The sequence below is a fragment of the Vombatus ursinus genome, unplaced genomic scaffold (genome assembly GCF_900497805.2).
Source record: "Vombatus ursinus unplaced genomic scaffold, bare-nosed wombat genome assembly UNPS02014791.1, whole genome shotgun sequence".
Classification (NCBI taxonomy): domain Eukaryota; kingdom Metazoa; phylum Chordata; class Mammalia; order Diprotodontia; family Vombatidae; genus Vombatus; species Vombatus ursinus.
This window is the reverse complement of record NW_020954569.1, coordinates 76,563,295-76,588,963: the sequence shown is the minus strand read 5'-3', so window position 1 is coordinate 76,588,963 and position 25,669 is coordinate 76,563,295. Positions and strand designations below refer to the sequence as shown.

Here is a 25,669-nt window from a genome sequence, read left to right as displayed (position 1 = left end):
TTTCTGGAGATTTTTTTTTATTAATTTATTTTGATTTATCAATTATCACTTCCATATGCTTTTGAGTTTAAAATTTTTCTCCCCCTTCCTCCCCACCACTCTCCCCAAGACAGCACACAATCTGATATGGGCTATACATTTACGTTCTTATTAAACATATTTTTACATTAGTAATGTTGTAAGTAAAAATTAAAACCAATAGGAGGAACCATCAGAAAGAGAAAACAAAACTCAACAGAAGAGAAAAAAAAATAGCAATTCAACTTCCATAGTTCTTTCTTTGGATGTGGATAGTATTTTCTATCACAAGGCCTCTGGAGATATCTTAGATCCTTGTATTGCCAGGAAGGGTTAAGTTTATCAATACTAGTCATCACACAATGTGGCTATTTTTGTGTACAACATTCTCTTGGTTCTCCTCACTTCACTCAGCATCAGATCATACAAGTCTTTCCAGGTTTTTCTGACGTCAGCCTGTTCATCATTTCTTATAGCACAATAGTATTCCATCACATTCATATACCACAACATGCTCAGCCATTCCCCAATTGATGGGCATCCTCTCAATTTCCAATTCTTTACCACCACAAAAAGAGCTGCTATGAATATTTTTGTACGTGTGGGTCCTTTTTCCGTTTGTGTGATCTCTTTGGGATACAGCCCTAGGAGTGCTATTTCTGGGTCAAAGGGTATGTACATTTTTATAGCCCTTTGGGCATAGTTCCAAATTGCTCTCCAAAATGGTTGGATCATTTCACAACTCCACCAACAATGCATTAGTGTTCCAATTTTCCCACATCTTCTCCAACATCTATCATTTTCCTGTTTTGTCATGTTGGCCATTCTGATAGGTGTGATGTGGTACCTCAGAGTTGTTTTGATTTGCATTTCTCTAATCAATAGTGATTTAGAGCATTTTTTCATATGAGTATAGATGGTTTTAATTTCTTCATCTGAGAACTGTCTCCATATCCTCTGACCATTTATCAATTGGGGAATGGCTTGTATTCTTATAAATTTGACTTAATTCTCTATATATTTTAGAAATGAGGCCCTTATCAGAGAGACTGGTTGTAAAAATTCTTTCCCAATTTTCTACCTTCCTTCTAATCTTAGTTGCATTGGCTCTTTTTGGAGATTATGATAAAAGTAATGGCAAAGTAGTAGTAGGCATTCATTATATGAATGACATCTGGTACTACCAATTTTTAGAATCTGACAGGCTCACATTCATAAATTCTTAGAAACACTAAGAAAATCCAAGGATTTATCCAAAGTATAATAAGGATTGATTTGTTGTTGAGTCGTTTCAGTTGTGTCTGACTCTATCATCCCATTATGGGGTTTTCTTGGCAAAGATATTAGAATGGGTTGTCATTTCTTCCTCCAGCTCATTTTACAAATAAGGAACTGATGCAAACATGGTTAAGTGAGTTACCCAGAGTCATACATCTAATATGTATCTGAGGCTGGATTTGAATTCATGAAATGAGTCTTCCTGATCCCAAGCCCATGGTAGATATAGAAACATCCCACCAAACTGAGGACACATTCTCCCACACACAAGATTTCTGAGGAAAATTGGAGCAAACCTAGAAAGCAGAAACCAACTGGCATGCTTTGGGTAATGGGAAGCCCTTTACTCCCTTCATGAAATTCTCAGATGTAGCTCTCTGTTGGGCTCCAAGAATCAGTGATTTTGTAGAAATCATAGCCATAATTTCCCTTACCCCAAAGAGGTTAATGTTTGGAGTCAAGGCCACCCGTCCTCAGTGTATCTACTTTAATCTGGGTGTATCTCTCAGCTCCTGATGTCTATAGACATCAGTCACTACTGTGCTGGGGACACTGATAGCAACTCTGCAGTATGCTGACCCTGAATCCTAAGGCTGATAGGAACTCCAGATCTTCTGATCTTTCAAAGTTCACAAAGTTACCATATGTTTGAGAGGGGAGAGGGAGTGCAATATTCCCTCCAACATCATTCCTTCTTGCTGGCCTTTTGTATAGATGCAAGAGACTGCTACCTATACATAGACCCAAAGGGATGTCTAATTTTTTCAGCCAATCCCAATATATTTCCTGTATAAGGAAATTTAACCAATAGTGTGGAGCTCTTCACTTCTCCAAAAATGATTAAGAAGGTGTTTGCACTTTTGACTGATTGATTCTACAACTTAATTAGCAAGGTGTTCTCATTGGATAAAGTATCAGGGAATAAACTAACTAATGTTAGTTACATTAACTCCTAGGGAGGAGGTGGGGAGGGGGAGCAGTGAGGCATTCCTCTCACATTACAATGGAAAAAGCCTTAACTGAAAAAAATGAGATCTGAACTTTAGTCCTTAATCTGCAACTAACTAGTTACATGGCATTAGGCAAGTCACTGGTTTAATTTTCTTCATGTGTAATGAGGGGGCATGGACTCTAAGGTCCCTTTATGCTCTAAAGTTTTTACGATTTTCTTAGATAATGAATGCAGCAAAAACATGAGGAAGATAATGATTAAGAATGTATTTTTATTTGTTTCTTACAATAGAAAATGAGAGGCAGCATAGCTCGAGGACAGAGAGCTAGTCTTGGAGTCTAGAGGACGTGGGTTGAAGTGTAGCTTTGGACACAACTGGTTGTGTAGCCTAGGGCAAGTCACTAAGCTGTGTGACCCAGGCAACTTTCTAAGATTATGAAATCATAAGTCCACTCACTATCCTCTGTCCTACAATAAACAACGTAGTTGAGAAAACGTATTTGAATTTAACATGATCACAATTTATGTCCTTGGAAGCTTTTACTATAGTGACGCAGTACAAAGAGCACAGGAGAGTCAGAAGGGCAGGCCTGGAGCCGCTGCTCAGCCTCTTACCAGTTGCACACATCACTTGTAGTTCTTAGTTTTCTCATGTCTAAGATGAGGCTTATAAACCTAGGGTACCTACCTCAGATCAAATGAAATTCTGTGAAAGTACATTGTAATTACAAGTTATTATATAAACATAAGCTACTGTTACTATAGTCCATTTCTGGTTATCTAAGAAATTGTAAATTATGACACTGGAAAAAATTAGGTGAACACTGTAACAACTAATAATTAGCTTCAAAAGTCATTCAAACTAGCATTAAATGTTTTTTTTAAACACAAACAAAATTTGAAACTAAGGATTTCATTTGAATCTTTTGCTTTTTCCTTCTCACCTTATTTCTGAAAAGATCAAGAGAGGGGAAATGAGGATTTCTTCATTACCACCTCCAGAAACCACAGATGGCGACCTTGAGGCAAAGGCACATGGGATATGCCTTTGTTCACTCATGAAGTCCATTGGCTAACTTTGGCCTTCCTTTTTTTTTTTTTTCCTTTCCTTTCCAAGCACAGTTCAGAGACCAGCAATCTGAAAGAATACTTTTCTGGGTTAAGAGATGAAAGCTGGAGGGGTACTGGTAAAATATCATATAGAAACACAGGAGACCTGCTGTGCTCACTCATAACGCCTAAGGGGAATTCAATGGTTCACAGATCAATTTCATTTTTGAGTCTTCATCTCTTGTATGGAGGCCTGGGAATTTCTGAGCCTTTCAAACAGAGAAGGGAAATTATTTGGGCAATTCTAAGGTAGTAAATCACTTCCCAAGTAACTCCAAATTTTAGAAAGTCCTATAGAAAAGAGTTCCTGTCTTCCATTCTGTGGAAAGGAATTTCCTGAGAAACAAGTCCTTTGGGGATCAAAGAGGCACTCACACGGACTCTGCAGCTGAAGACAATGAAGAACTAGTGAAGGCCCAGGGAAAGAGGACTGCTAGCCCAACAGTTTCATGAGTGTTTTCCCTTCCAAGAGAATCCAAGCCCTCAGACATCTCTAAGGGGTAGGTGGGAAAGGCTGACTTGGCTGATAGAAGAATAAAAAGGAAAATGACATATGTTGGAGAGGTTGTGGGGAAAAACAGGTACATTAAAGCACTATTAGTGGAGCTATGAAGTGGTCCAACCATTCTGGAAAGCAATTTGGCACCATGCCCAAAAGCTATTAAACTGTGCATATCCTTTGACCCAGCAATACCACTACTAGGGCTATACCCCAAGAAAATCAAAGTAAGGGGAAAAAACTCATATGTACAAAGATATTTATAGCAGTTCCTTTTGTGGTAGCAAAGAATTGGAAATTGAGGGTATGCCCATAAATTGGGGAATAGTTGAACAAATTATGCCATTATGAATGTGAAGGAATACTACTGTGTTTTAAAAAATAGTAAAGGTGATGGTTTCAGAAAAATTTGGAAAGATTTTTATGAACTGATGCAAAATGAAGTGAGCAGAACCAGGAGAAGACTTTATACAGTAAGAACAATATCAGAAAGATAATCAACATTGAAACACTTAGTTGCTTATGGTCTTTAAAGTTTCTCTTTATGGACTTCTTTACATTCATTTTTGGCATCCATCACTCCTCTGTATTTTGTACATTTATTGAAATCTTTTTTTTAGGCAATCGGGGTTCAGTGACTTGCCCAGGGTCATACAGCTAGTAAGTGTCAAGTGTTTGATCTGAGGCCAGATTTGAACTCAGATCCTCTTGACTTCAGGGCCAGTGCTCTATTCACAGCTCCACCTAGCTGCCCCCTATTCTGTACATTTATATAACTGAGTAAGATACAGGCTGTCACATATGGCCCCATAAAAGGATTTCATTTAAGGTATATGTTGTCATGATACCTATAATTCTACTTGTACTTCTTAAGCACTGGATGTCTCCTTTCCAAGTAACACAAATATTCTCTCTTAAAAAGTTGCACTACTCACCCCACCCCTCATCTGCCAAAAGTCAAACCATCTTAAAGGTATTATTATCTTTATCAATAGTACACAGGAAAACATAGTCTTTTAAGGACAAGACGTGAAATTAAACCAAGTACTAATTTATTTCTGAGGGTTTTGATAAAATCTTTGTGAAGTTATAAACCATAATTATATAGGCTGTAGATACAAGAAAAATAATCAATAAGTAACATTTAAAAGCAAATTTATTCAAGTTTAGGACTATACACAGTACATAGCATATTCCTAGTTCAGATCCCATGGAAAAGAAAAAATGGCTACTATAAAGATGAATCTATGCTCTCTGACTACTGGAATTTAACTGTGAAAATAAATCACACCACTTATTAGGAGCAAATTACCAACTGTTTCTTAAATAGGTACAGCTTAAGTTGAGTTTTTAAAAGTTTAAACACTGCAAAGATTTTATGAAGCCTCATAATGGTGATTTTCTAAATCCATCTTTAATATAATTCAACATAATTATCACATGCTCCTACTCATTTTTACACATAGATATTCATACACACACACATACATACACACATTTGATAAAACAGGTGAAGAGTAAGAAATCTAAACCTGACTTCTCAATTTCATTTTCCACTCCTCCTTTCACTTCCAATATATTTAATATTTCCTCTTTCCTGCTAATTTCAAGCAGACACAGGGTACTCCTAATCCTTCAAGATCATTTTTTGGCCCCCAAACTGCCAAGTATCTTATGTGGTAGACACACTCATCCCATTCACTTATTCACTATTCCTTTGAAACTACACCATCAAAAGTGAACAAAATCTATAGCTATTTGTCAGTCTTTCATTCTTCTTGTTCTTTCTGATGGAGTTTTGTTTTTTTTTTTTGGCTAGGCAATGGGGTTAAGTGACTTGCTCAGGGTCACACAGCTAGTAAGTTAGTAAGGATTTGAACTCTGGTCCTCCTGAATCCAGGGCCTGTGCTCTATCTACTGCACTACCTAGCTGCCCCTCTGCTGGAGTTTTTACTACTGACTAGTACTTCACTCTTGAAACTATCTCCTTCCTAGGGCTGTATTACAATATACTTTCCTGATTCCCAAGGTTTTTTCTTTAATCCTCAAATACTAATTATTCACCAATTTCTCTCTATCTTCCTTGGCAAGGTCCCTTAAATTAGTTCTTCCTTTTCCATCCACAGTGCCTACCTTATAATCCAGGACCTCTCATCTCTTTGCCTCCCTTACATGTTTTTAAAGATATATCACAAATCCAGGAACATTATAGTTCTTTATGGTTTTTTGGTGACTTTCAAAAATTTTGGGTTGTTTGCAGATTTTCCAGACATCAGAGAGATTCAAACATGATAGTGAAAGTCATAATCAATAAAAGTATTAAAGCAGAATTATTTTTTTGGTCTGCAATAAGGATAAAGCCAACTTTAAAAAATTCACTCTCTTAAAAAAGCAACTATGTATGAGCCAATATAAACTTTTTTTTAAAAGAAATGCCTCATTAAAACAATTTATGATTAAATATTTGTTAAAATAATTACACACAATATTCAATCATTTGTTTTTAGTAGAAAGGCACAGAGTAGTTTAGTTCAATTCAATTCTACAAACATTTATTAAGTATTTTATGTGCATAACACTATTATAAATGTTGAAGATACAAAGACAAAAAACAAAACAGTCCCTGTTCTCAAGAAACTTGCATCTTAGTGGAACTCAAAATTTACTTATTGGCTTCATCTTATCTGTAGCTGGAGTTCTCTGTCCCAAGAAGACTGTTAGATAATTTTTTAAACAAACTTTCTTAAGAAAGTAGATTAATACTGTTAAGATTGCCAATTCTGTAAAGTCTGATGACTTAGCTCCATATTTTAGTACAACATCCAATGAATGAGTTACTATTCTGATAAAAAACCAGATTTCTTATTATTCTTATCAGTACTCATGATGGTAAAGGGATTATGTGGTCCCACAGCATTTTTATTTCTGGAATAGGCAAAGGTCCACTAAAGTGCCACTAATGCCTCTAAGTAGCTATGGAAACTATGAGGTAAGTGACTGATTAAAAGTTGACATTTGACAACTGGCATTTAGGAGAGTGAAGACGTCTCCAGAATAAACTGGAGCCAACACCTGTCTCTACAGCTGCTCCTCTGCAGGAAGCAGGAAGTTCATTTTATTTCAGTTTGATGACATTTTTCTATTTCTTGACCATTCTTGTGAAATCAATGTCAATTCTCTTTATGGCCAACTGGTGTTTGACTGCTTTTTATTCTGCTGATATTTTTCATAATGGCTATTGTCATTGTAAATAGTATATATTTCTATTTGTTTTGTCTTGCAAAATAAAACCTATCAGAGGTAACATGGTACACTTACAGGGTGTGTGATATAGAGCAAAGGCATAAAAATGTGAGATACTAAGAAGACTTTACTTATGCTCAGAATTTTCAAAAAGAAGAATTTTTTTTTATTTCTACAATCTGAACAGCTGACAACATTTAGATTAAAATCAATCAAAGCTAAAAGTTACCAATAGTTATCCTGAGTTTGGTAATACAAAGATGAAAGAAATCTGCTGGTAAATCTAATTTTGGTTTGTCAAGTACATTGTTTTCATATTTCTTGTTGTGCTAAATGTGTTTTGTCTAGCAAAATTCATTTTCTAACATAAACTGAAAAGCTGCCCGATCCTTTAGCTAAAAAATATTAGGTGAGGTCAACAAAAGTTTGAAATGTTATAAGACTACCTAAAATATGGCAAGTCATTTAGATCTTTATCATACTCTTTCATACACATGTACACAGTGTTTTCCCTTAATACGCATATGTGTATATATATACATATATACACACACACATATACATATATGTGTATGTATATGTACATACATACACACATAGTGTTTCCATGTATTACTACTGACCCCCACAGAAGAGCTTGACTTGTGTGAGTTCTCTGTAAAATAGTCTTTTTAAGCAAAAATACATTTGGCATTCAAACAACATGGCTACTAGCCCATTGGAGTTGTGCTCTGCAGCAGAGTTTAAATGCTTGGCAGTTCAGCTCGAGAAAGGACTTCAGTTTCTGGTACCTTAACTTACTAGGGAGTCAGAAGAAATGATACAAGGATACTCTCAAGGTCCCTCTAAAGAACTTTGGAATTGACTGTGAGACATGGGAGATACTGGGACAAGACTGCCCAGCATGGCATACCCACATCAAAGAAGGTGCTGTGCTCTAAGAGCAAAGCAGAATTGCAGTAGTTCAAAAGAAACTGTGAGATGTGCAAATTTAGAGACATCTCCACTCCAAATGTTCATATGGACCATTTGCACCCAACCTGTGGTAGATCCTTCTGAGCTCTTACTGGTTTATCAGTCACTGTACTTTTTGACCCTCATGTAGTGATGTCATTTTGGTCCTCTTCAGGCATGAAGGACAACAACCATGTAGTGTTTATTTCTACTAAATGTCATTTTATATGACACACCCATAGATTACACAAATTTTGTTAAAGTAATTACAAAAACATTTTCTGATGAAATAATTACTAATAAAAACAAAATATGTACAATATTGAGAATTGGTCTAACTAGCAACTAAACTACATTGCTGAGAAATACATACATCTTCCTTCACAAAGCATACTTTCCTTGGGTGTCCTGTTGTGACTTGGGGGAAGGGGGGGGTAGGGCACATAACTCACCCAAAGCAGATCACCCTGAAGCATTTAAAAGTTAAAATGCAAGAAAGACAATAACCAAATAATGGAAAAGCCTCTAAAGATTTCAGTAACAAACTCTTCTCCCTCAAAGAAAGCTGAGCTACCTTAAGAAGTAAAAATGCCATTCATAAAAACAAGGGGAAGAAAAGCAGTGGGGCTAGTCCAAGTATACACACAGGTATCACAATTTTGAGAATACAGAAAAACTGATTCTCAAAATATATGAAAAAGAGCTTGATAATAAACATTTCAAAAAAAAAATCTGTGACCTTATTACTCCTCAAAGGGACAAAGACAATATCAGAACTATGGTTCCATATACCTATTTTCCATGTTGACAAAATCTTTCTAAGAATGTCTATGCATGTATCAAGGTATGATGACAGTATGAGAAGGGAATAGGCAGGCTTTTGCAAGGAATATTCTGGAAAACAATGTGGAATTGCATGAGAAAAATGACTAAAAATTGTTCATACCCTACCTAGTAATCCTACTACTGGACATGGATTCCAAAGAAGTCAAAAAGAAAGACCTTGTGTTTACCAAAATATTCACAAAAGCACTTTTTATTATAGAGAAAAAAAAGGAAATGAAGTGACTGGGAAATGACTGGGCAAATTGTAGTGTGTGAACATAGTGAAATATATTGCAATGTAAGAAACTACAAAAATGAGGAATTTGATGAAACATGGGAAAACGTGTGTGAACTGATGCAGACTGAAGTAAGCAGAATCAGAAGAACCATATACATAACAACAATAATGAATGAAATCAGGAAAAAATTCAATGACCAAAATTTAATCCTGATGTTAGATGACAACAGATCCATACATGGCAGATGAAGGCATAAATTTGCTACATTGGACAGTTTCACTCAACTGTTTTTCTTTGTTAAAAGAAGGGTTGTTAGTGGGGTGGAGGCAGGAAAAAAATTGTATAGTAAAATGATTTTGTTATAAAACACATAAAGAAATTGATAAAAATGTAAAAAAAAGAAAACCCTCCATCTTCATACCACATATTTCTTGTAATTCAGTCTACTAGAGACTACTGTTTTCCCATATTCTTAATTCACAGGACTAGGCAAAGGGTTGGGAATCTTAATTATCTCCATTGCCACCTCCAGACATTTCTATATCATCAAGACTCAGAGAAGTTTCCTTTTTCAAGGTCCATGTGATCTGCTTTTACTTAGAAGCTTCTTCCCTAGCTTGTTACTGTTAACTACTGACCTCCAGGTCAGTCTCCTAACTTTACCAAATATTTTAGCGCTCTTCTTTTCTACACCAGCTCCTGGACTACAAAAATCATGTTGATAGCCCTCTAACAACATGACCATATAATACCTCAAACCCAAAGAACTTTTTATTCACTTCACTCCAGGGACATACCAGATTGGTCTCATTTTAGACCTCATCCTCTCTCAGCATTGTGTGGCTTCTAATATCTAATATTCTGAAATTCTATTCTCCAACTACGATTTCCTACCCTTTCAATTCTTTGACTCACATACCTATTAACCCTATTCTTTGTCCTTATCCAGACTTTCAGTTCTTTGAGTCATCTCTATTCTCTAAGCCATTTGCCTCCATATCCAGCCTTGACCTCATGGCCTGCCATTAAACATGTGTGTCATGAACTAACAGACTAGAGTCTCTTGGACTCTGAAATCTGTTATTCCAATGAGTCCTCAAAATGGGAGGGAGCTAATCTTTCTGTTGCTCTTGTTGCGAAGTGTTTCATGAGAAAACCACAAAAATGAATTGATTCCACCTACTATAATCTCATGTTACATGAACTCATCTGAGTAATCCCTACTCTGTTTGGCACCCCCTTTAGCTTTATGGATGCCTTATCTTAATCCAAACAGTTACTGTTTCAACCCTTTTTTTTTGTGCAATCGGGGTTAAGTGACTTGCCCAGGGTCACACAGCTAGTAAGTGTCAAGTGTTTGGTCTGAGGCTAGATTTGAACTCAGGTCCTCCTGACTTCAGGACCAGTGCTCTATTCATTGCACCACCTAGCTGCCTCAACCTATTTTCTTTTAGAGAAATCTCAAATTGCACTTCCACTTCCCGTGAACTACACTGGCTCCCCGGCTCTATCCTCAAATTGCAATATCTTCACTCTCCATCCACCTTCTTTTCACTGGTGACAGAAGTGGCATCCCTCCTACTGATAAAAGGCTAATCTTTCCACTTGGATGCTTAATCCCATCCCATTTCCTCCCACTTTCTCCAGGATCTTGAGGCCATTAGCTCTCTCATACAAACTCATTTAAGGTTTAGAAAGCATTTCCCTCAAAACTTCCTTAGAGAAGTAAGCTTTATTATTCTCATTGTAAAGATGAAGGCAGCAGCTTCCAGAGGTGAAATGGCTTGTCCAATGATCATACAGCTAGTAAAAAGGAGAGATATGACTGGAACGGACCGTCATGTCCACTGATCTTTCTCCTACCCCATACTGATTTTCAGGCTTTCCTTCCCACCTTGCCTTCAGAAATGCTCGTCTCTCTAACATCCCCAAATTCTCCCTTGACCTTTTGTCCATTCAAATCAACAGATCTTTATTAAGCACTTCCCACTCATGAAGTACTATGTAATCTTTCTCCCACTTTTCTACTTTCCCTTTACTACTAAGCTTTAAAAAAAAAAAACAACTTATCTTTATGCTGTATGAAACAATGAATATTATGAATTTTGAGAAGCATGCAAGTACAGTCACCACAAAACAATCAAAAACAAATATTGCAATGTTACAAAGAATAGGCTAGGTCCCAAAGAAGAGATATGAAAAGACACCTCTCTCTACTCTTTTGCAGAGGGAGGTGGTCCACAGTTATAGAACATTGCATATATTGACATATTTTTATATATTAATCCTTTTTGATGATTTTTTTCTTCTGTCATATCTTGGTTATATGAGATGGCTCTCTGGAATGAGGTAGGGGGAAGGGCACTGGGGACAATTTAGACAATGTAGAAACAAGATACCCATAAAAATATATTTATAAAAAGTTACCTATATCAGATAATACCATTTCCTCACTACTCTAATTTGTTGTCAAATCTACTTCACACCATACACAATGTATGTGTACATATATGTACATATATGTGTAAATATCTAAGTATGTATGGATAGACATATATGTGTGTATGTATATACAAGTATATATGTGTGTGAATATATGTATTCATATTTGTATCCATACACATACATTCACACAGCCATCACTTTAATCCAGCCCCTCATCACCTCTGGCCAGGGCTATTGCAATAATTTTCTAATGGATACTCTTTCTGCAAGTCTCTCTCTAATGGAATTCAGCCTCCACTCAAATGCCAGGGTAATTTTCCTGAAGTGCAGACGTGAACATATGTACTCCCCTACTCAGTAAACTCTAGTGGCTACCTATTACCTCCAGCGTTAAATATAAACTGCTCTGTTTGGCTTTTAAAGTCCTTCAAAACCTGTAACCTTCCCACTTTTCCAATATTCTTGTTTCCCTCTATTCACTCTACTAGCCTACTCACAGCTTTCTTGAAAATGACAGTCTTTGTGCCTTTGCGGTGGTTGTCCCCTATACCTGGATTGCTTTCCCTCCTTACCCCTAACTTCTAAGTTTCCACGGCTTCCTTCAGGACTCAGTCCAAATCCCGCCCCCCCCCCCCCATAGGCCTTTTCCAGTACTCCCAGTTGCTAATACTTCTCTCTTTCAGATAAGACTCATCTATTCCATGTTAACTTGTATGCTTCTAGTATTTTCTTTATATGTTGTCTCCCCTATATGATTACTCTCCCTGAGGACAGGGACTGTGTGTTTCTTTGTATCTCCAGAGTCCAGTAAAGTGTCTGGCACAGAATAAGTACTTAACAAACATTTCCTGACTGACTCACACTCTCCTTCAAAACGCTTGTGCTCAGTTTTAGCCCTTCATGACTCTAAATTTTTAATCTCCCAACTGTTAAATCCGATGGCCTTTTTTCAGTCCTTTTCACCCATGAATCACTTTGTACCTTTTGGCATTATCAGCCCACCCTTCCGAACAGGACACATTCTCTTTCCTCAGCTTCACAAATATCACACTTTTGATTCTCCTATCTCTAATAATTCCTTCTGTGCCTCCTTTGCTAGTTCCTCTTTTTCAGGTTGACTTCATAGTATGACAGTTCCCTAAGCGTCTAGCCTTGGTCTTTTCTCTCTAACCACTTTCCCTTAATTTCATTCACTACCATAAATTCAACTACTACCTTTATTCAGGAGATTTCCAAAACTATCTCTTTAAGCTAGATCACTCTTCTGAGCCCCAGACATTCAACTGTCCATACATCTTTACCTGGATGCACCACTAGCTCTTGAAAGGCAACATTTCCATTCAAAACCAAGCTTATCATTCCCATTAAACCTGCTCTTTCTTCTGACTTCACTACTTCTATCTAAGTTCCCATCTTGTTCATAATCTTGGGATTTTCTTTGACCTTTCTCTCTCCCTCAAATCTTAGTCAATGACCAATTATGTTATAAATTTCACCTCTAAAACATTTCTTATGTCTGTTATCTCTCTATCTCCAATGCCAAAACCTTAGTGCAGGCCCTTATTACCATAGATCTGAACAACTATCATGGTCTAACAGGCCCCCTCATCTCTCTTTCTTCTCTAGTCCACCTCACATACGACTAGAATAATCTATCTTCAACATTCATCCAGTAAATATACTTCTAGCCTCAAAAACTTTCAAGGTTCCATATTGTTTACTGAGCAAAGTTCAAAACCTTTTACCATAGTCTGCCATAAATCAACCTGTCTGGCTAAACTCACATTGCTACCTTCATGCACTCGATATTACAGCCAAACCAGACTGCTCTATTCTTCCAATTACGTACTATGCGTTCCTGTATCCTTGCCTTTTTCCCACACTGTTTCTGATGGGTGGAATGAATATATTTTCTTTGCCTACTGAATTTCTACCAATCTAAAATCTAATTTATGTGCTAACTAAAGGAATCATTCCACAATACCCTTCCCCACTCCTCTGCCCAGAGCTGGCTGTGGTCTTATTCAGGTTTCATAAGGTACTTTATTTTGCAACTCCCTGCACTTTTCACATATCTACCGCAGGGCACAACACTGGGGTTGTTCTACATACATTAAAAACATAATTAATGCTTATCATTGTGGGTGAATTATAATTTGAATGGTATTTCCACAAGTTGAGAAATTTGCTCACACACACATACTTATTTGTTGAGCATCTATTATGTAGTCTAGTCACGTACTAATAGGATGTTAAGAAGTATGAGGGTAATGGCAGCCCAGGGCCCTCAAGGAGCTTACAATTTAATTACAATTTAATTAATTAAGACTATACTTGAACCAATTATTGATTGAACAACGTACGATAGTATATAACGAAGTGCTAAATCACACAGTGTAGGAGCTCTAAGAAGGGAAAGGTCATTGAGAATTAGAACAGTGAAGTCCAAGTTTAGAGATGAAGGGGAGTTTCTTCTGTGTCTTAAAGGGCAGGGATGATTTGAATCTATGGAGAAGACAGTGAAGAGTATGCCTAGCAAAGGTGACAACAGGAACCTCAAATAGGGCATCGCATACATTTAGGATACTAAAGAAAGAATACTAAACATAGACAACACGTAGGGATGCTAGCAGAGGAACCCTAATTCTTTAGTAGGCATTTTTATTTGTATATTTGGTGATGAATAAGAGTCCTACTTTCAAAACTGAAAAAGGGGACTGGAAAATTGATTCAATCATTTGGTGGACTGATTATCAATTCATTTTTTGCTCTTTAAATTTATGACTTGCTTTTGGCGGTATTTTTCTAGTTTTTAATCAATCTACTTAAAATACATTTACTGAGCACACACTATGTACCCTATACTGTATTAGGCATAGTAGGCATTACAAACTATTAGACGATCCCATCCCTCAAGAAAGTAACAATGTAATTTGGAAGCCCCTTAAAATTAGAATTATCACCAGAGAAGAGAACTAGGAGGTAAAACATAAATCTGTCATTTTTGTTATCTGTAAACAGCATTGTTTACAAATAATATGACTGGCAAATATGTAAACTATAAGCTAAAATGACATTATTTATACTACCACCTACCATGCCACCAGAAAATCAAGAGTTAATTGTACTTTCTACCCACATATTAGTTAGTCCTCAGTTTTTCATAAGTCTATGATGCGAAAATCAATACTATGCAAACTAAAGAAAAAGAAGACTGAAATGTTATGTTGGTATTCACACGCATTTTTACATATTCTTCTATAATACATGATTAATGCTGCATTCTACTTCCAACTACTCAGAAAGAGTGCAACAATGCCTTCTAGAATGAAATGGGGAATTATACTAAAGTACAGAGCCTTAAAAAATTTATTTTTTGCACATAAAAAACAATGAACCACAATTTGAAACAATGATGGCAGTGAATACATTTACATTGCATATTTAACAGCAGCTGATTTTTAAAAGTCAATAAAATAGCTTAGAAATTAGACTCTACTTGCTAAAGCAGGTAAGGCTAAACACTGCATATACTTATCCAAAATATTAATCTGTCACTGCAGAATTATGTAAAAGAAAACACATTTTTGTCAAGATTATATCACTTAGCAGTTACGACACAATAACTAGTCAGTATAACATTTAATATAAAAACAAAAAACCCCCAAATCACTACAGAACCAAAACTGATACTTTTAATTTGCCCCCAAAAGATGTCAATTTTTAAGCTCAATCAGTAGCAGAAATGTACAAACTAGGGAAATAAGGAGGATGAGAAGTTCGGAAAGACAGTAGAGGGAAAATCCAAGGTAGACAAATTTAAGTCCTCCACATCCAGCCAACATACAAAAATCTCTTAGCAATATACCAATGTTAAATATTGAGGAAAACCTGTAGAGCAATCAAGGTTTCTGGTATAAATGTTTTCATCAATGTTAATAGGTCAACACTGTTCTGCTTAGGTATCAAAGAGATTAAATTTCCTATAGAGAATGTGAATTTCACTTGAGGATGATTTTCTATTTTTATTTAATGCCCTGATAAGTACAGCTGAACTAGAGGCTTGTTCTGATCTGATCTCGGTCCCTTTATGATTCTCTTGCTAATCCCACAGATCCTCACTTTGCTCTCTATTATTAAATCCTGATGAATATAGCTCTATACCCTGTGGCTGTAGACTGAAGTGGGGGCAAAGGTAGGGGGAATAAAACACAATGAAAAAAAATAACAAAAAAGCAAATAAATCTGCATTTAATTTTGACCAGTGCATAGTCCCCATTCTAAAAAGCTTTCACTAAGTCATCACAGCTCTATCCCTTAAGCTACTAAGGCAACTTTTTCTCATACATTTTATGCTTCTTTTCCCTGAAGAGGAGTTTGGACTTCAACCTCAGACCCCACCACATCACCAGGAATGCCTCTAAAGGAAGCACAGAACTGAAAACTGAAAACAGTTATAGGAAGGATCTCATTTTATACTTTCCCTCAAAAGAAGCATTCAGAGGACCCTGGATTTGAGGCTGAAAAGGACCTTAGATCATCTAGTACAACATATTCATTTTACAAATGAGAAAACTGAGATTCAAGGATATTTCAAAGGGGCAGCTAGGTGGCGCAGTGGATAGAGCACTGGCCCTGAAGTCAGGAGGACCTGAGTTCAAATCCAGCCTCAGACCAAACACTTGACACTTACTAGCTGTGTGACCCTGGGCATGTCACTTAACCCCAATTGCCTTAAAAAAAAAAAAGTATTTCAAAAACACACACACATACATCCATGTCTGCCAGAAACAGTAACTCAATCAAGATTCAAATGCACTATACCACTTTAATTGCAGTGTTTTAATTACTGATCTTATGTATCTCAGTTCTAGTATATTTACCTATTTAAATTTGCAATGTATATTCTTGTTTTTTTTTTCTTTATGGAGGCACCTGCTAACTGAATTCTTGTCTAGAGATTACCTTTAAATTTAGATAAAATACCTAATCTTCAGGAAGCTCAATTACTATATGTGTAAAATGGAGATGTGGGACTAGATGAAATTTAGGGTTCCACTTAATTATATAATCATATTATTCCAAGACTGTGTTGCTGTGTTATGATAATGCTGGATTATCATCTGCCTCCTGCCTCCTAACTGTGATTTATCCCACAAGGCTCTGTCCTGGAGTCTTTGTTTATACACTTTCTTTTGGTAATTTCATTATTTTCCCTTAGGTTCGGTTATCTGTATGGAGAAAGTTTCCAAATCTAAACATCCAGTTCTAATCTGTCTTCTGAACTTTAATCTTGCATTATGAACTGTCTGCTGCACGCCCAAATGTCCATAAGCATTTCAATTTCCACCTATCCTGGAATTCATTATTTTTCCCCATAAATCCAACTCTTGTTCACATTTCCATGGTTTTTTTTGGGGTACCACTATCTAACCAGGCATTGAGGTTCATATCTTCAAAATCATCCTTCACTATTTCCTCTCACTGACTCTTCCCCTCATATCAAATGAATTGCTAAGTCATTTTTCCTCCAGAATATCTATGACATCTCACAGGACCACCAACCTAGTTCAAGACATCATCTTTTGCCTGGATTACTGCAGCTACCTCCTAACTGTTGGCCAAAATAATCTTCCTTCAAGTATAGGTCTTATCACATTACTTCCAATTTGGCTTCTAGGTACCAATTCCAGAACCCTCATAGCCTTCCTTCTTTCAAAACTGGAATTTTATTTGTGGGGATTTTATCTCAAACATCGTTTATAAAAGTTCTTTAGAATTAGTAACAGCTTGGTATAATAGAGTAAAGAACTGGCCATGTAGTCAGGAAGACCTAGGTTCACATGTGGCCTCAGTCAAAAACTATACAACTTTGAATAAACAAGTCATGGAATTTCTGTGCTGCAGGCAATTCTCACATTAAGTTGAAGATAATCTCCCTGCACTAGTGAAGTGAGTTTCCACAAGGAGTTTCCTACATAGATGACATTACAAATTAAGACCAGAAATTTTTTTTAAAAATAGAATAAACAAATGAATAAAAATAACAGAAACTGGGCACATACTTAGCAAGTTGCTTCTCAGCATCGGCACAAAGCTCAAGAAGGCCCATCAGGACAGCAGACACATCCATATACGGCTCCCATACTGTAAAACCTCGTCCAATTAGATCAATAGCAGTTCTTCTGATTGTGCTATGTGGAGGGAGTTTAGGACTAGGTGGTTGTAGGAGAAGGAATGTCAATGCCTTGCCTAAGGTACAAAACAAAATGCAAATGAATATGTTAATTTTGCTTCTTAGATTTTTTTTTTTTTGCTGAGACAAGTTTTCACATGGTATTTCAGACATTAGATCGAATTAGACACCAATTCAGAATATAAAGTAGTGTACTGTGACGATAAGATATGCTTCTAATTCATAGATAAGTAAATCACAAACCTTAAGCATCTTAATAAAATGACCAAAGTAGAAATTAGTTCTCTCTATGTAGACTATAGAAAAGTCATTATATTAACTTATGTTTAATATTCCAAAAATATTTTTTAAATTGAACAACAAAAAATATTTCTACCAAAAGCATAGTTGTTCCCCTTAACATGAGGTGGCAGAGTACAGTGGAAAAGGCACTGGATTTGGAGGCAGGAGATCCAAATTCAAATTCCAGTTCTGCTACCTATGAGCTCCATGGGAACTTGGAGAGAAAATACTGGAAAAAGTGCTGGACCCAAAGTCAGAAACACTTGGATTCGAATTCTCACACACTTACTAATTGTGTGACCCTTGGCAAATCACTTCACCTCTCTCTCCTCAGACTCCTCATCTGTAAAATAAGGGATTTACACTTAATGACTTATAAGGCCCTTTCCTGTTCTAAAACCATGATGATTTGAACTTCCTAAAAGATGTTTTTCCTACTTAGTGATCTGCAAAATATAGTTATCTTCCCCTTTTCCTAAGCTAAGACAGCACTGTAATTGTCTCCTTTAGTATGCATTTTAATTACTGAATTTGCTGGCAACTTGTTCCTGGGAAGGGCTCCCAAACCACTCAGTTCAGACCTATTCACAGAACTCAAGGCTTTACCTGCTCAATATCAAAACCAGTTGTCGTTGCTTCCCCCATCCCTTAAGAGTTGGCTCAGATTCCCTTCAGGATTGACTGTGGCCAATTGTGTTCCCTACAGTTCTCCTGGCACTTTATAGCTGATACTATCCTAATTCTCTCCATCCCCAGGTTTCAACATCAGAGAAGACTTTTCATTCTATGACTTCCGTCTCTGATAGCAGCGCAAGTATTGTGAAAAAAGAACTATTACAGAGAGGCACAGTGGATAGAGCTTGCACCAGTGGTCAGAAAGATCTGGCTATACTCATACTCTAGATTTTTTTTTTAAGTTGAGAAGGTATTTTGAAATCTATTAAGGGTCATGACATATTATTGGTATTTCAAAGGTGGCCAACACTCAAGGAAGAATCATCAAATGGTCAATCAACTGGTAATGAGCCTTTTCATATTAGTCAGGTTGGTCTCTGGATATAATATATGGCAAGAACCATGTGAGGAACCCTTTCATAGGAGGATTGTCAGAGCATGCCTTTCTCTAGCACAGCCTTCAAGATCTCAAGGTCACCTGGGACATGGTGACATAATAAGACTTCACTTAACATTTATTAAACCAATGCACATGGCTAGGTGCTGAGGATAAAAAAACAAAAACAAAAACTATCCCTTCCTTCTAACAGCTACATCTTCCTGGGTAGGAAACAAGAAGGTTAAGAGTAATGAGGACAATCACCAGTCATTCTCACAGGAGAAAGCGCTAACATCTGTGGAGTCTGTGAAGAGAAGGATTCCAGAAGAAATGGAAACTGAACTAAGACTTGAAAGAAGAGATAGATTCTGAAAGGCCAAGATAGGAAGGGAGAGTACATCGTATGAATGGATTCAGAGGCAAGAGGTAGAAAGCTGTCCATCTCGTCTGGAACAGAGTCTACGAAAGAAAGTACATAAGGTTGGAAAGGTAGGTTGGAAGCAGATTGTCAATCAATAAGCATTTATTAAATTTTAAATGTGTGCTAAGCACCAGGGATAAAAAGGCAAAAACACAGTCCTAGCCCTTGAGGAGCTCCTATGCAAATGGGGGAGAGTACATGTAAATAAACAGGTACATAAAAGAGATATACAGTGTAGATGGAAGGTAATCTCACAGCACTTAAAGCTATCTTTCTGAGAGGTGGACACAGTAAAACTTTTAAGGTCATTGAAAAAATTGTGAAAAGCCTTAAATGCTAGTCTAAGGCATTTAGATTTTATTGTAAAAGCAGTAAGAAGGGAAACATTAATATTTTTGAGCACAGAAGTGATATGGTTACTCCTGTACTTTAGGAAAGGTGTTTTTTTGGAGGGGAGAAGGGCAGCCCTGTGAAGAGTGGATTAGAAAGGGAAAGACTGAAGGCAGGAAAGCTAACAAGGAGGCAATTTATAACAGTCCAGAGAAGAGGTGATAGCCCTTGATTAAAAAGAAGGGGATAGAAGAGTTAGAATCAATAGGATGTGGCAAATGATTGGCTATGCAGTCAAGAAGAGGAAAGAATTATGGATGATTAGATCATAAAAGTAAATACCTATGGTGAGAGAATTAAAATGGCAATTATTCACATAAAGAAAATTGTTTTCTTATCCATCGTATATTCTATATGATCAATTCATCTACAAAAATTAAGACAAAAATTAAACTGTCTCATATTTGAAACAATCTATATGCATCTATCCACATTTATACATAAAATTACAAATACAAATGTGTATAATATGTGTATAAATATGGATGACTTCTTAGCACATATATTTTTTATGGTTCCATTATATTATGTAGCTTTATTTAGATACTGGTTAAGGACCCAACTGGAATGCTTTCTAGGAGAGTCTTTTTTGTTTGTTTTTGAAGAAAGGAATTCTTTGTGGTGTTGTTTGTCTTTCTTGGAAGATATAACTAAATACATCCAGTCATTGTAAACAAATCTTCAACAGAATAACTATCAAAGTTCAGAAGCAAAAACAAACAAACAAAAAAATTATGTCATTCAAAGTCCCTTGTGTGCCTTGTATTACCTTGAACAATTCATTCCACCTTTGAGGGTGGCTACCAATGCAGAAAATAGCAAAAATAGTTTTGCTGCATCACTAGGTTTCTCCATCTTTAAAAGCCACAGTCTTTATACTCCACATCTCCACTCCCTATTTCACAGCTGCACTTAGCATGATAACAGTGAATATTATATATACACTGCTGATATTCCCCATCTTTTCCTCTTGGTCTCCAATTTCACATAAAGGAATGGAAATGGCAATATTTAGAAAATATCTTGTTGCTCCTCTGCTTGCAAAGCTTTGGGTAGCCTTGACTCTTTTCCTTCTAACATTGTATGTATGCTCAGGGGTTTCCCCTTGCACTGTTACACTGACTACTACCTACTCTTCCTCCAGCAGTTTATCTTACAAACCTTTCCCTAGTTCTTGCAATGTGACTTTTTTTGTTTCTGTGTCCTCTATCAGTTTAGATCTGTGTCCTCCATCGGTTTAGATCTGTGTCCTCCTTTTCCTTCAGAATGATCTTTCTTGTTTTTGATTCTTTCTTCCACAGGTGACCCACTTCTTCCTCTTTTTTCAGGGTGATCATTGTTTTTACTTCCTGCAACACTTTATTCTGTTTCTAACTCTACTTCCAACTTTGCCACTCGCAATTTTACATTTTCCTGGACCAAATCTCTTCTGGCTTTAATTCATATTTTCTCTTTTCTTCCGCTTTTACTGGCTTACTTGTCACATATTGCTTTTTTTTTGTGGTGTGGGTATTTTTGCTTTATCTTCCATCTCATGAATGAGATGAATGAGAATTCATGTCATCTTTTTTTCTGCTTGATATTTTTGGGCATTATTTCATCTTCCATGTTGCTATCCCAGTCTTGCACTCTTATTTGCTTGAGCTTTAGTAGCCTTTTCCTTGATGCCAGTCTCTCTGATCTTATTTTATGCATTAAATGAGAGCACAACATGTTTGTAGAATTTCAGTTATAGTGCCACTGAAGTTTTCTTCCATTTCTCAGCACATATATTCTTAAAAGGATATCAGAAAGGGGTTTTCACTTATCTGTTCAATAAATTTATTATTAATATTCTAAAAGATAGTTATATATTTAAACAAAAAGCTACCTATAGTGAACAATAAGTTTTCATATTTTTAACACTAGAACAGGGCCCGGCACATAGCAGGTACTTAAAACACATTTTGTCTTATACGCAGAGTTGAAATGTAGGTAGCATTATTACAGGCAATTAATAGAGGAAAAAGTGAAAACCTAAACAAACTACTGATCATTATGATTTTCTAAGTAGCTTTTAAAAATTATAGGGAAATAGAGAGTCCTAATATCATTACTGTAACTATAAACTTTGCTATTATCCAGACACTTTGACAATCAAAATGGAAAAGACAAAGACTTATTTAAAAACAATACATATACAATAAGACTGTTGTATTAACTTATTAAAACTAAACTTATTTACCACACAAAAAGATACACAATTTGTAGGAATCTAATTAGATTTTAAATCCCTCTCTACTTCTTAAGTAACCATACAGACTTTAACTAAAGAGTTTTACGATTGGTTGAAGAGAGGGACACTGGATCAGAATTTTCATTAATTATCCTTCTCACCTCATCAGCAACTTTCTTATTCAATTAGCAAAAACAACAAATTTCGGTCACCCAGCCAAAAATCACCATGCAGTAGTGTTGGCTCATTAATCAGCACTCAAAATTTTATGGCATAGAAAATATGAACAGAGATAACATATAATGTATTTACAAAGAGAAAAATGTGTTTGATTTAAATCTCATTTCCATTGGTCAGTGCTAATTATTTTTATAAAGTAAATATTAAAATTATACGAAAAAGAACAAGAACAATTCTGTGCTTTATAGAAGAAAGAAACAAAAGAAGTAAATCTTGCATTTAAGTTGATAAAACTTATCTGACATCTCTATAAACCAAAATAGTATATTAAATAACTTTCAATCTTGATAAAATAATTTTAAATGTTTAAACCTGAAATCCTCTAAGCAGAAAATTTTTAAATATATTTTTTTCAACAAAAAAAAAAACCAGAATACAAAATCTGCCCTCTTCTACAAAAATTATAAATGTTCAACCTCAGACTTTCTGTGAATGATGTAAGCATGTTTAGTGATCTACTGCAAAAACCACAGGATTTGGAGTCTGAGGTCCTAGGGACTTGGCCATAAAGCCATTAAGCTGTGTGACTTTAGGAAAGTCCCAATCCCTCTGAGTCTCAGTTTTCATTTCTATAAAATAAAGGAGTCAAACTAAATGATCTCTAAAGCCTATCTTGCTCTAAATGCTATGATTCTATTAGTTCATTAATACTTATGCATGCATTGAGTCCATTTTTTTTTCCTTTTCATAACTTCAAAGTAATGATCAATGCGAAAGAAGGCTAAATATAGAGCAACAGGCTCCTCTATCTTTTACTCCATTTGTCTTTAAGATCCATCAGTCAGACTTCCTCATGTTGAGATAAAGAACGAACATGTGAAAAACTAAAGTTGGATATAAAGATTAACTGAGAAGAAAGTATCTTTTCATATTCAAGTGAGAACAAAAGGAAAATTTCAAAAGAAAAGCAATTAGCTGCAAACTAGAACTTAGGCAAACCAAGAAGAGTCTGAAGAGAATCTTGCAAAGGATTTTCAAGTCAATAATAAAACAAATTAATTTTCCACAATTTGCATTGCTCTACTGCCATTACCATTTATGTCATTCCTTCATCATCCATAACTTTCTATTGTTCCCCGAATTAAATGTTAATAACAGTTAATATTTAGGTAAAACTTAAGAGTTTATAAAGCATTTTATATGTTACATAATTTGATTTTCCTAATGATTTTATGTGGCAAATGCTAAGGTCCTACATATGTATCATTACTTACATTTTATAGATGAGGAAACAGCTTAAAGGGACTAAATGATTTTACCATGGTCATATAGAGAGGTTTGAACTCAGGTCTTTCCAATCTTGGACTTTTCCCACTATACCACACTGCCTCTTGCTTAAGTAAATATAAATATCTGGGTTTAGCAAGCAACCTTGGGTTCTTCCACAAGCAATTCCACAAATTTCCAATAAAAAGTTAAAATATTGGTTTCATCTGGAAGATTCTATGCAAAAGAGTCCAACATCTGCATCTCCAGCACATCACATTTCCAAATACCTGCTAAACATCTACCTTAGATGTCCCTGCAAGAATCTTAAATGTGACATGTTTAAAACTATACACATTATCCCTCAAATTTAGCACTTCTACTTGAAATCCTATTTCTGTTTATGGTACCATCATTGTCCTAAACACTTCTGCTCATGCCTACTGGAACACTTCTAGAAGGAATCTAGAAAATAATGCAAAGGATTAGCATTTTAGATTTGTAATGTTCTCAGCAAATATATACTTTTCTTAGTTACACTATATCTCCAGTCCCTTTCTAACTATCCAATGTCATTACACTTTATTCCCCTCCACATACTCTGCCAACACTGGCCTCCATGCTATACCTCTCACATGACATGCTATCTTCTGTCTCTGTGCCTTTGCACTAGTTATCCCCCATGCCTGGTATGCTCTCTCTCATTATCTCTGCTTCCTGGATTCCTTCAAGTCTCAGTTGAAACCCACCTTCTACAAGAGACTTTTTTGGTCTCCCTTAATGATAGTTTTTCCCTCCCAGATTAACTCCAATTTATCCTGTATACATGAGTTTTGTATATAGTTGTTTGAATGTTGTCTCCTCAATTAGAATGTCAGCTCCTTGAAGGCAGGGATTATTTTTATGCTTCTTTGGATCTCCAATGCTTAGCATAGTGCCTGATACATAGTATGTGCTTAGTAAATGCTTCTGGACTAGACAGGACCCTCATCATTCCTATATTTTAAATGGTGGTTCAAAATTCTGAATCTCACTCTTAGACACGATCTTAACCTGATGTCTACTTCTGAATTATTCATCTATCTTGGGAAACCTTTAATAGTAAGGATAAAAACAAAACTTGTGCTCTTAAGTTCTTCATGGTTTGTTTTTATTATTATTATTTATTATTATTATATTAAACAAACACTTTAAATGTGAAAATGCATTATTTCAAGGGGTGGAACCAAGATGGTAGAGTAAAGGTAGGGACTTGCCTGAGTTTGCTTAAAAATCCCTTCCAAACAACTTTAAACAATGCCTCAAAATAAATTCTGGAGTGACAAAACCCACAAAAGGACAGGGTGAAACAATTTTCCAACCCAAGACAACTTAGAAGGTTGGCAGGAAAGATCTGTCACACTGGGCTGAGAGTGGAGTGCATTTCAGTGTAGGTTGCAAGAGCACAGGCCATGCCACCAGAAACCATCATCAGGCCTTTTGGGTGATTGAATCAATGGAGACAGTGGCTGCTTCTGTAGCTCTCAGGCCACAGAGAGTAAGGGGATAGGACAACTGGTCAGAAAATTACAAGGGTCCCTTTACTGCCACTGGGTGGAGGACTCTGTTGCATTACTCATACTTGGATGTGGGTCACAGTCCCAGGGTGACAAGTTGCACTAGCACACCAGAATTTGCGACTACATGCGGAGCAGGGATCCTGGTCACAATTCCAGGGAAGCTCACAGACTAGAGCACAGGCTAAGAGAATAGTAAACACATCTCTCCTCAGATCATACAACCACCTTGGAAGAACTGAAAGCTTATAATCCCCCAGAAGTAGCTTTGGATATAGCTGTACAAAAACCTTGAAGTTTGAAACAATAAAATAATAAATAATAAAATAATAAGCAAACAATAAAAAAAGATCCTGACTATAGAAAATTATCATGGTGTCAGGGAAGATCAAAAAATAAACTCAGAAGAAGATAACAAAGTCAAAACTGCTACATCAAAATCCTTAAAGAAAAATGTAAATTGGTTTTAGGTCCAAAAAGAATTTCTGAAAGAGCTCAAAAAGGATTTTGAAAGTCAAGAGTGGCAGAGGAAAAACTGGGAAAAGA

The 25,669-nt window shown here is 36.1% G+C and overlaps 1 protein-coding gene across 4 annotated transcripts in view; it reads right to left on the bottom strand.

Moving 5' to 3' along the window:
* Window positions 1-25,669, bottom strand: part of WDR7 (WD repeat domain 7) — a 458,806-nt gene that overhangs the window by 130,737 nt on the left and 302,400 nt on the right. For all 4 annotated transcript variants that reach the window (XM_027868951.1, XM_027868954.1, XM_027868953.1 and 1 more), the window contains one exon: window positions 17,629-17,815. In XM_027868951.1, the coding sequence (XP_027724752.1) occupies window positions 17,629-17,815 (187 nt within the window). The remainder of the gene's footprint in view (window positions 1-17,628; window positions 17,816-25,669) is intronic.